Source organism: Phocoena sinus, chromosome 2 (assembly GCF_008692025.1).
Source record: "Phocoena sinus isolate mPhoSin1 chromosome 2, mPhoSin1.pri, whole genome shotgun sequence".
NCBI classification, from domain to species: domain Eukaryota; kingdom Metazoa; phylum Chordata; class Mammalia; order Artiodactyla; family Phocoenidae; genus Phocoena; species Phocoena sinus.
This window is the reverse complement of record NC_045764.1, coordinates 82,558,757-82,571,432: the sequence shown is the minus strand read 5'-3', so window position 1 is coordinate 82,571,432 and position 12,676 is coordinate 82,558,757. Positions and strand designations below refer to the sequence as shown.

The following is a 12,676-nucleotide window of genomic DNA, read 5'->3' as shown; positions in this document are numbered from 1 at the left end:
TGGTTCCTGGTTTTTGTTTTTTAATTAATTTATTTATCTATTTTTGGCTGCATTGGGTCTCCGTTGCTGCACACGGGCTTTCTCTAGTGCGGCAAGCTGGGGCTACTCTTCATTGCAGTGCGCGGGCTTCTCATTGCAGTGGCTTCTCTTGGTGCAGAGCACGGGCTCTAGGTGCGTGGGCTTCAGTAGTTGTGGCACGTGGGCTCAGTAGTTGTGGCTCAAGGGCTCTAAAGCGCAGGCTCAGTAGTTGTGGCGCACAGGCTTAGTTGCTTCACGTCATATGGGATCCTCCCAGACCAGGGATCGAACCAATTTCCCCTGCATTCTCAGGCAGATTCTTAATCACTGCCCCACCAGGGAAGTCCCAACTGCTCCTTGTTCTTTGCTACAACTCAGCTCTAAAGCATCTGCTTAAACTTACACCCTCCTTGATTAAAGGAAGATTAGAGGCCGTCCTTGGATAGAGGTAACCAGATAGTACAAGGTATCAAAGAGAAGCATTAGGAATTTAGTACAATAAAAATCTCTTCTAATAGTGAACAAGAACAATCGGAAGAATACAAAGACAGCCATATGGTAAAATGTTAGGTACTAGAGATAAATTCTCCTTTTGTATCTGATTTGTTTATCCATAGATCAAAGAGCCTGAAGAAATTCCCCTTGCAGGAATTTGTTAGAACTTAACCAACAGTACGTATGGTGGTAGCTGCCCTAAACACCAAACCCCAGTACAACTTATTCTGAAGAAAGTAGCTAATAATTTTTTTAAAGCATCAAAAAAGTTTAACACTAAGAAAAGTAACAGAAAAGTGACACCTTTTACAGAGAAAACGCTACGTATTTTCTTTCTAAAAATATTCTGAAAAGGTAGATAATTTGTTGATAAAACAAGAAACAAAAAATCATTTTCAAAAGCTCAAGTCCCAAGTTAATATTCCCAGGTTTTACTTTATAAAAGAAAAAAAAAGCACAGAATAGTACCTTTAATTTTAACCTGGTTCTACCTTCTTCATCCAGCATTTCCTCATCTTCAAATTCATCTTCATAATATTGAGGATCAAAAGGTCTACAAATTGTTTTTAAAATAAACTATTAATCACATTTTGTAAGAAATATCATTACTGTTATATAATGCAACTCTAAAAAATCACAATAATTAAAAATCATAATGGTCAACTATAAGGAAGCATTCAAATTACTGTACCCTCTTGAAATTTGGTGTTAATACATATTGCTTGAAATAAAGTGCAAGCAAGGCTAAATATTCAAACTATTCTTTATTCTTATATGTCTTCCAAAGAGTAGACCACACATACTCTAGCTTTCCACATCATTTTGCTTAGGAAAAAAATTTTAAATTACACAAGACCTTGCATGTTACTTAGTGAATAATACCCATCAACACTGTTTAACTGTCCAAAACCATTAGTTTTTCTAGATCCGCAATGACTGCTACAGTAGACATTGGCAGTTTCTCTAGCAAACTTCACCACTCTCAATTCCAGCTTTTTCAGGGCTCCATTAGTCAGAAACAACCAAAGACTTGTGGTGTCTGTTAATTCATAAGAAATACCAGACTGCTAAAAACAATTACAAGCATTAAAAGTCTCCTTTACCAATAGTCCATACTTTCTCTATCACAGTATATACTTGATTTATTTTTTCAGAGCTACATAACCAGTTTTCCATTTTGTGATTAGTCAACTCATACAAAATAAGAAAAATATCAACATTCTACATATCTCTATCCAACATTAAAAAACACTATTAACTGATCCCCTTACCTGGGCTCTACACTGAGAAAGTTGGGCAGCTTAACAAAATACAAGTCATTTCCTAAATCAGTGTTTACTTTGGGTATTTCTACTTCTATTCTGGTCTCAGGAATTGGCTCTTCCTCCTGTTGATCCTGAGGCAATCCATTTTCATCCTAGTAAAAGAGTCACAGAATTTTAGATCTTGATGGGACCTTAGAGGTGGTCTAGCTCAACTTCCACACTTTAATTGCTTAGGCAGATAAGAAGTATAATGAGACATGACTTTAGGGCTAACATCCATCCCTACCAACCAATTCCCCAAAAACCTCATGCAAAACAAGATCTGTTTGAAGGCATCAATATAAGAAAATCTCTTTTGTGATAAATCTACCTTCCACATATTCACTGATAGAAGTGTGAAATTAATCGGCACTTCAATATGAAGTCACTCTATCAATTAAAATCAGAGAAGATTATCAACAAAACACAAAAAACATTTAAACCAATGGTTCTCAATTCACAGGTCCTTGCAGTCTAGTCTCTTAAGGTATGGCGCCAACCTCATGCTGGGCAGTTCTCTCTTTCTTTCTTTCTTTTTCTTATCCATTTTTTCCCAGTGATAACATCTTGCAAAACTATAGTGCAATATCACAACCAGGAGACTGACCCTGATACAGGCAGACACAGGACATTTCCATCACCACAAAGATTCATGCTGCCCTTTTACAGCCACAGCCACTTCCCTCTTGCCCTCATCCCTCCTTAATCTCCATTAATCTCTTCTCCATTTCTACAATTCTGTCATTTCAAGAATGTTATATAAGTGAATTCATACAGTATGTAACCTTTTGGGACTGGCTTTTTCTCACTCAGCATAATTCCCTGGAACTTCATCCAAGTTGCTAACGTGTATCAATAGTTAAATCCTTTTCATTGCTCAGTCGTATTCCGTGGATGGATGTGCCATGGCAGTTATTTCTAATCCTCCTTATAACCAAGTGTTCCCTAATTAACTGAGAATGTCATCTGTTTGTTGTATTTTCATACTGCAATTCATTTATCGACTTCCCCTTCCCAGCATAGAAGACAGATTTAATACCCTCCTCCAATTCTCACTGGTAATTCTACTTACAACAGGCTGTCCTGGAGTGGGTGGTTTATCTTCCCCATCACTCCCTGAAGATATATCATCTGCACCTCCAAAGAGATCCATGGTTCCACTATTATCTTCCATATAGGAGAAAAAAATGCTTAGTATTAATATCTATAACAATGATTCTTCAAAGCTATCACTTCAACATATTCCTAAGGTTTCCAGACCAAGCACCCAGAAACCACTCAAACACAACTCTGAGCCTGGCTCTCAAAGATCTGACAAGAATGTCTGTGGAGAGGGAAGAGGGCAAATCCAGTGAAGGGCAAAGCTGCATGGGAGGCACTCCTTTCTCCCTTCACTCACCGCATCCTTGTTCTTCCACTTTCCTCTATTCCCCAGGAGCCCAAAAATATCCTCCTACAATCTAGATACTCAAATTTGGGGCTTAAGCACTCTACACAGGCCTATTCTCTATAGAGTCCCTCAAGTTTTAAAATTACAGGTCCATGTCTACCCAGGTCCCCCTCCTCTCAAGCAGAACTTCACCCAGGTATAAGGCAAAACAACAACATCAACAACCATCTGTAATAAATCAATAAATCAAGGTGGGGTAGTAGAGGAGGTGACAGGAAGATAGGAGGGCAGTCAAAAAGAAGACTGCTTGAAACTGGGGTTATAAAAGAGTTACGATTATTGGTAATGACATGATCTAGGATAAAACCATGGGAGTGAGTTACTGAGACAAGGTGAAGGACAGATCACTGAAAAAGAAGAGGCAACAAAAAAAAAAAAAAAAAAAGAAGAGGCAACCTATTAGAATGGCCAAAATTCAGAACCCTGACAACACCAAATGCTGACAAAAATGTGGAGCAACAGGAACTCTCATTCACTGATGGTGGGAATGCAAAATGGTACACCCATTTTGGAGGACAGTCTGGCAGTTTCTTACCAAACTAAACATACTCTTACCACATGCCCCAGAAATTGTGCTCCTTGGTATCTGCCCAAAGGATCTGCAAATTTACATCCACACGAAAACTTGCACACGGATGTTTATAGCAGCTTTACTCATAACTGCCAAAACTCAGAAGCAACCAAGATGTCCTTCAGTAGGTGAATGGATAAACTGGTACTTCTAGACATGGAATACAGGAACACCACGGAGACATCTTGGGTTTGGTTCCAGACCACCACAATAAAGTGAATATTGAAATAAAGTAAGTCACATGAAATTTTTGGTTTCCCAAGGCATATAAAAGTTGTATTTACACTATGCAGTAGTCTATTAGGTGTGCAAATGCATTATGTCTAAAAAAATGTACATATCTTAATTTTAAAACACTTTAAATTTTAAAATTATTTAAAAATTATGAAATATTTTATTGCTAAAAAATGCTAACCATCATCTGAGCCTTCAGTGAATCATAATCTTTTTGCTGGTGGAGGGTTTGAAATATCACAAGAATTATCAAAATGTGACACAGAGATATGACATAAGCAAAAGCTGTTAGAAAAATGGCGCCAACAGACTTGCTCAATGCACAGTTATCACAAACCTTCAATTTGCAAAGGACACAGTATCTGAGACGCACAATAAACTGAAGTGCAATATTACAAGGTATGCCTACATTACTCAGTGCTAAAAATAAATGAGCTGTAAAACCATGAACGACATGGAGGACACTTAAATACATATTACTAAGTGAAAGAAGCCAATCTAAAAAGGCTACTTACTATATGATTCCAACTATGACATTCTGGAAAAGGCAAAACTATGGAGACAGTAAAAAGATCATTGGTTGCCAGAGGTTAGGCAGGAGGGAGGGATGAACAGGCAGAGCACAGAGAATTTTAGGACAGTGCAACTATTCTGTATGAATAGTATGAAGATGGTGTATGAAGATGGTGGATCCAGGTCATACATACATTTTTCCAAACCCACAGAATGTACAATACCAAGAAGTGAACCATAATGTAAACTATGGGTTTTGGGTGATTACAATATGTCACTGTAGGTTCATCAATTGTAACAAATGTACCATTCTGGTGGAGGACGTTGATAGTGGGGCAAGCTATGCATGAGTGGGGGCAGGGCATATATGAGAAATCTCTTGCCCTCAGTTTTGCTGCAAACCTTAAATTGCTCTAAGAAAAAAAATTTTTTTTTTTTTTAAAAGAGGAGGAAGGAGGAAGGTCACAAGTATTGAAAAGTTCATCTATATGATAAAATCACCAAAACTACAACTCCATCCAGCAACACTCACACGTCCCCACTTGATTATTTTCTTCTTAGGTCTTATCACCATCTAACATTTAATTTACTTATTGTACTATTATTGTCCCTACCTTACACTGACCCCACCAGAATATGGATTCTACAAGGGAGAAGTCTTTATCTGTTTTGATTATTGCTACATTCTGAGTGCACAGAATAGTACTAGTACAAAGCAGATTCTCAATAAATAACTGTAAACAAATAAAATAATTAATATATCTAATTCTCACAACAATGCTGTTAGGTGGTTAGCATCACCTCCCTCTTACAGATCAGAAAATTTAAGTGGAGTAAGTAATTAATTTGACCAAAATCATACAGTTGGAAAGTGCAAAGAACCACAAAGATTCTAACTTGGATCATCTGATTCCGAAGTCCATGTACATAGATCTAAAGGTCTTTAAGTAAACCCCAGAGCTTGTTCTGTCCAGCTCTCTCCTTTTCTCTCTAGTTGACTCTCTAAATGTTTCCTTTAGTTATACTGTTACTTGTGATAATTTATATAAGCTATTTAACATTAATGCCTAATTACCATTCAGCACAAAATGGTTGTGCATATCAAACTTATGTTTGCTGTAACTTTTATACTAACATCTTATCTTTACTGTATAGTAATTAGCCATTGGAAATGTAGTCACATGAAGAAGCGAACAGGTAGATCTTTTAACTTTACAACAAACCCATCTTACCTAACACTGGGTTTTTATAAACTCTTCATCTAAACCAGAGCTTGGGGACTTCCCTGGTAGCACAGTGGTTAAGTATTGCCAGTGCAGGGGACAGAGGTTCAATCCCTGGTCCGGGAAGATCCCACATGCCAAACAGCAACTAAGCCCATGCGCCACAACTACTGAGCCTGTGCTCTAGAGCCTGAGAGCCACTACTACTGAAGCCCGCGCACCTAGAGCCCGTGCTCTGCAACAAGAGAAGCCACTGCAATGAAAAGCCCGCGCACCGCAATGAAGAGTAGCCCCTGCTCGCCGCAACTAGAGAAAGCCTGCCCACGGCAAGAAAGACCCAATGCAGCCAAAAATAAATTAATTAATTAATTTAAATAAATAAACCATAGCTTGAAGAATATGGTTCTTCATCTGATATTAACCTATTAAGAACTTAAGAACAAGCTAACAGGCTTCCCTGGTGGCGCAGTGCTTAAGAATGCGCCTGGCAATGCAGGGGACACGGGTTCGAGCCCTGGTCCGGGAAGATCACATGTACCGCGGAGCAACTAAGCCCATGTGCCACAACTACTGAGCCAGCACTCTAGAGCCTGTGAGCCACAACTACTGAGCCTACATGCCACAACTACTGAAACCCGCGTGCCTAGAGCCTGTGCTCTGCAACAAGAGGAGCCACCACAATGAAAAGCCCGTGCACCGCAACGAAGAGTAGCCCCCGCTCACCGCAACCAGAGAAAGCCTGCACGCAGCAACGAAGACCCAACACAGCCAAAAATAAATAAATTTACTTTAAAAAAAAAAAAAAAAAGAACAAGCTAACAAGCTGCGCTGGAACTGTCATTATTCAAACCAAAGAATGGACATTGCCATCTCCACCTCAACCAGAGCCTCAGCCCCTAATAGCAGATTCACTCCGACTATAAATGAAGCAGGTTCTTCAACTAATTAAGTGCAAGCAGTTTCTAATATCTGTACAACTTGCCTGTGTACACTAAATGTATCCACACTCTCTTCTGTGCGTCTTGCAGTCTGGGGCCAGTGCCCAGTGTTGGGAATGCACTACAGCTAAATGCAGAGAGAGGGATGGAAATACAGATATATAAAAGAAGTAATTTGAGTACCTTTTGGTACCTCAGTGTCACTATCTGCTTCTGAATCAGATGCAATTGCATTCTTGCGTTTCATTCGTAAAACTTCATCTTCACTATCACTGCCTCTTGCAGATTCTGTAAGAGGAGAATCAGAAGATCTGCATAATCACAGTCATTATCATTACTTAGAATTTTGTGTTTTAAAAGCAACATTAGGAAAATAAATAAATAAATAAAAGCAACATTAGGGATAAACAAACTGTGGTACACCCATACAATGGAAAACTACTCAGTAATAAGTAAGAATGAACTACTGATACATGTAACGATTTGGGTAAGTCTCAAATGCGTTACACTAAGTGAAAGAAAAAAGGTTACACACTGTATGATTCCATTTATATGATGACATTCTCAAAAAGACAAAACTACAGTGACAGAACAGAGCAGTAGTTGTCAAGGGTCACAGGTGGGGAAGTATATAACTACAGAAGGTATAGAATGAGGGAGTTTTCTAGGGTGACAGAACTATTCTGTATCTTGACTGTGGTGGTGGTTACACAAATCTATACAAGCATTGACACTAACAGAACTGTACATACACACACAAAAATCAACTTACTATAGTAAATTTTAAAATAAAATTAATAAAAGGAACACTGGTTTCTGTAAGCAGAAAAACTTGGGAGAATGCAAAAAGCAGTACTGAAACTTATAATTAAATTTATATACCACTCATTACAGAAGAAAAAAAAGAGGTAAAAATATTGCAATGGAAGAGACAAATATATCTGGATGGTACAATTATTTACCAAATTGTAAACTTCAAACATGAACCATTATAATAAAGATGTGGCACATATATACAATGGAATATTACTCAGCCATAAAAAGAAACGAAATTGAGTTATTTGTAGTGAGGTGGATGGACCTAGATTCTGTCATACAGAGTGAAATAAGTCAGAAAGAGAAAAACAAATACTGTATGCTAACACATATATATGGAATCTAAAAAAAAAAAAAAAAGGTCATGAAGAACCTAGGGGCAGGATGGGAATAAAGATGCAGACCTACTGGAGAATGGACTTGAGGACACGGGGAGGGGGAAGGGTAAGCTGGGACAAAGTGAGAGAGTGGCATGAATATATATACACTACCAAATGTAAAATAGATAGCTAGTGGGAAGCAGCCGCATAGCACAGGGAGATCAGCTCAGTGCTTTGTGACCACCTAGAGGGGTGGGATAGAGAGGGTGGGAGGGAGGGAGACACAAGAGGGAAGAGATATGGGGATATATGTATATGTATAGCTGATTCACTTTGTTATAAAGCAGAAACTAACACATCTTTGTAAAGCAATTCTACTCCAATAAAGATGTTTAAAAAAAAAAAAAAAGAACCATTGTAGAACTAGTTAAGAATTAAGCAGAATGACCAGCTACAAGATTCCTAATATGACCCTAGTTTTATATTAGCCTGCTAGTATTTGGGAAGTAGTGCATGAGCCTTAATGATTTTGGTAACAGTACAAATAACTCTACCCAGAACTAGTTACTGAGTACTTACTGCAGTCCTATAGTCTATATAGACCTATATCCATCTCTGGAAATTTTCTGATCTCCTCTCCTAAATAATGCTAAAATGTGGTATTGAATGCTATCCTGAGGTATGTATTACAAGGGAAAAGACCCCCTCTCTCCATACTGCAGCTCTTAAGAAGACAGGATCAATATGTAATTATAATCAATCACTTATAAAAATGAAGCAATCCAGATATTAATTACTTCAGGAAGACTTCCAACCTAATCAAAGTGACTTTTATATAATACAAAAAAAGAAGATGGCTAATTGTTTTAATATTCTATATGAGAACGTGTTAACTTCAGGAAAACAGTGTGAATGACTATTATAAAACGGGGTCCAAAAGCCAAAGTTCAGCTCTGTGTTTCCTGCTGTCTTTAGGGAATGAATGTTCTGATCCAAGCACATCTCCCCAGGATGAGGACGCATATGTCAAGCTATCATAGCTCATTGAGATCATCCAGCTGTGTTTTCACTTTCTGGATATTATGCTCCCCAGGTCACCTCCTGATTGTTATAATTTGGCATCCAATGTAGATTTTCCCCCAAAGGAAAGGATACAATGATAAGAGAGAAATAATTGATGCTCTTGAAACAAACAATTTTGCAATTCAATTTTTATAGTTTCCTGTGAATTTGATTAGTTTGAGTAAACTCCTCGGAGCCTGATTACTCTGGAGGCTGAAATTTTGGATCTCAAATAAACTGAGCTGGAACCTGGTGTTCACACTTCATTATAGCTACCCTATGGGGGAGTTTCAATGGTATTGGGTTTTTTCGCCCAGGCAAATCTATTCTCACCTGAGGCATGCTCTTAGTTACCCACAAAAATGGAACTAACTATTTGATATCTAGCTACTTTAGCATTATACATCTTTCTCTGAGACTTTCCTCTTTAAATTTTTTTCCTCCTGATCTATCATATATTAAATGGAAGGGGAATAGAGAGAAATAATACATGGATTAGGAAAATGTTTAAAGGCAAAATGTATAGAGTTAGAAAAGGCTAAAATGGAGGGACAGAAGAGAAAAAACAGGGTACTAAAAGTAGGAACGTGAAAAGAATAAATGAGCCCCTGCTGTACCTGAATGCTTCTACTAAACCATTATGGTTCTCATAAACGTATTACCTGACTTATGGTCTTGTTCCTCTTCATCATCTGAATGCCTGTGTTCTTCATCTGAGGCCTGTGGCCTTTCGTCATCAGAATTTTGCATTTTCTCCTCATCAGACATCTGTGGCCGCTCTTCATCATCAGAATTCTGTTTCTCGTCATCATTATCAGAAGCTGCTGGCCGTTCATCATCAGAATTAGCCTTCTCCTCCTCAGACAGTTGTTGTCTCTCATCATCTGAAAGCTGAGGCCTCTCCTCATCATCTGTGTTCTGCATTTTCTCATCGTCATCAGAATTCTGCAGTTTATCTTCATCAGATCCTTGTGCCCTCTCCTCATCATCAGAATTTTGTATCTTTTCATCATCTGACTGGTCACTTTTATCTTCTCTGCACCATTTTTCATCATCTGAATGTGCTTTTTCAGAACCTTCCGCTTCTGAGTGATGGCTCCCTCCATCTGATCTATGACCTTCATCGTCATCGTCATTGTGGGCTTCTGATCCACTGTGCTGATCTACATCTGAGGGATCATTGTCTTCATGGTCAGAACGCTCAGAAGCTTCTGATCTATTGTCTGATCCTTCAGAGTGATTATCACTCCCACTATGATGAGAAGCTCCCTCATCCTCACTGTCATCTCCAAACAGTTCCTTATTACTTGGTTTTCCTGAGTCATCTCTTTCATCTTGATCACTTTCACTTCCAGAGGCATTACTGCCAGAAGCAACATTCTCTTGATCAGAATCTGAGCCTGATCCAGAATCAGAATCTATGGGATCATATAAACACAGGGTGATGTAAGCAAAAAAAGCAGAATAAGGAACACCAAAAGTCCATCCTAACATAAAAGCAATGAAAAATCTTGTCAAAAGCTGTTAGCATCTATCTTCTCAGACTCTGGAAACTAACTTCTTCTCAGACTCTGGAAACTAACTAAAAGTTGCAGCAACCAGGGGAATGCTTAACAAGAAAAAAAAGCTGAGTCTCAGTAAGAAAAAAGGGGTGTTTTAACATACCCCCCCACCCCCAACCCACCCCTTGGTCAAGGGTACCTTGAAGATAATAGCCCAAATTTCTGGTGTATGTACCACTAATGGAAGAAGCAGAAGGCACCTCATTTGCAAAGAATCATGGTTGTTAGTTTTGATCTGTCTGGTGGATCACTGAAAGGACTGGCTCAAAAGGCTTGACTTTATCTCACCTAACTTGGAACTCTCTTGTTGCTAAGGAAGCTACCTGAGAGTGTTGGTCAAAAACATTTATAGGCAAATGTATTAGTTGCCTCTGTATGGGATGATGGAAAGCAGTTGAGGCAAACAACAGACTAACTAAAAAGCTTGGGAGAAAAGGCTGAGGAATGACAAAATATAAGGGTTTTTAAAAGCTTCCACAATAAACGAAAAAAAAAAGAAAAGAAAAGGAAAAACACCACCCACATATTCTTACTGACCTGAAAAGCCATGCACTTGCCCAGGGCTGTGCACATGCTCAAGAAAGAACCAAGAAGGCCCTAAACTCTCACTTCCGGCTGACCTTCAGGCTCTGTGCAAGCAGGAAATGAAGGCAAAGACAGGTTGTAAACAACCTGATTGAGTGTTGAAAGCATGCCCTAACACACACACAGAGCCAACCTGCAAAGGCTGGGAGTTTTTCGTTATTGTTTTTGTTTCTTTTTGTGGCATTTAAGGAAATCTCTGTCCAATCACTAGCTGACCACTAAGCTAATGGAACAGAGACTTTAGTGGCTATACACAACAAAGACTGCAGACTTTACAAAATCAGTTCAAAAGAGTCAATAAACAATAACTACTGCAACAAAGAGCAACAACAAATGCTGGGCGTGGGGTGGGGGGAAGAGAGTGCTGTCCTGAGTAACCACATTATAATATTCAAAATGTCCATATATCAACAAAAAATTATAAGGCCTGCAAAGGAAGAAGGAAGCATGGCCCATACATATGAAAAAAGGCTACACACTGTCCCTGAAGAAGCCCAGTCAATGAAAATGATGTCTTACGAAATAGAGAATATCAATAAAAAGACAGATATTATAAAAAAAGAACCGAACAGAAATTCTGGAGTTGGAAAGTACAATAACTGAAATGAAAAATTCACTAAAGGGACTAAACAGTAGATGTGAGTAGGAAGAAAAAAGAATCAGGAAACTTTAAGATACATCAAATGAGGGCTTCCCTGGTGGCACAGTGGTTGAGTCTGCCTGCCAATGCAGGGGACATGGGTTCATGCCCTGGTCCAGGAAGATCCCACATGCCGCGGAGCGGCTGGGCCCATGAACCATGGCCACTGAGCCTGCACGTCCGGAGCCTGTGCTCCGCAACGGGAGAGGCCACGACAGTGAGAGGCCCACGTACCGCAAAAAAAAAAAAGATACATCAACTGAGATTATCCAGTCTGGTGAACGAAAAGAGAAAAGAATGAAGAAAAATGAAAAGTCTAAAGACTTGTGAGAAATCAGCAAGTGTACCAATCTATGCATAATGGGAGTTCCAGAAGAAGAGAAAAAAGAGAAAGGGACAGAAAGAATATTTGAAGAAATAATAGCCAAAAACTTCCCAAATTTGAAGAAAGACATCAACGTACACATACAAGTTGATCAACAAATACCAAGTAGGATAAAGTTAAAGAGAGCCACACCTAGACACATCATTATCAAACTGTCTAAGACAAAGAAAAAATCCTGAAAGCAGCAAAGCAACAGGTCCCATACAAAGGGATCTTCAATAAAGGTAACAGTTGATTTCTCATCAGAAACCATAAAAACCAGGAGGCGATGGTATGAAATATTCAAAGTGCTGAAAGAAATACTGTCAACCAAGAATTCTATATCCAGCAAAACTATCCTTCAAAAATGAAGGAATTATGAGCAACAACAGCAACAAAAGATAAATTGGATTTCCTCAAAATGAAAAGCTTTTATGCAAGAAAGGACATTATCAAGAAAGGGAAAAAACAGCTTACAGAATGGGAGAAAATATTTGCAAACCATATATCTGTCAAGTATATGTATATACTTACAGTATAGTATCCAGAATATATAAAGAGTGTTTACAACCAAAAGACAA

At 38.6% G+C, this 12,676-nt stretch overlaps 1 protein-coding gene across 5 annotated transcripts in view; it reads right to left on the bottom strand.

The window, feature by feature from the left end:
- The window catches only part of LEO1 (LEO1 homolog, Paf1/RNA polymerase II complex component), a 76,067-nt gene that overhangs the window by 28,791 nt on the left and 34,600 nt on the right, over positions 1-12,676 (bottom strand). For all 5 annotated transcript variants that reach the window (XM_032621084.1, XM_032621085.1, XM_032621081.1 and 2 more), the window contains 5 exons: positions 9,607-10,362; positions 6,930-7,034; positions 2,890-2,984; positions 1,785-1,930; positions 982-1,066 (listed from right to left, as the gene is read on the bottom strand). In XM_032621084.1, coding sequence (XP_032476975.1) covers positions 982-1,066; positions 1,785-1,930; positions 2,890-2,984; positions 6,930-7,034; positions 9,607-10,362 — 1,187 coding nt within the window. The remainder of the gene's footprint in view (positions 1-981; positions 1,067-1,784; positions 1,931-2,889; positions 2,985-6,929; positions 7,035-9,606; positions 10,363-12,676) is intronic.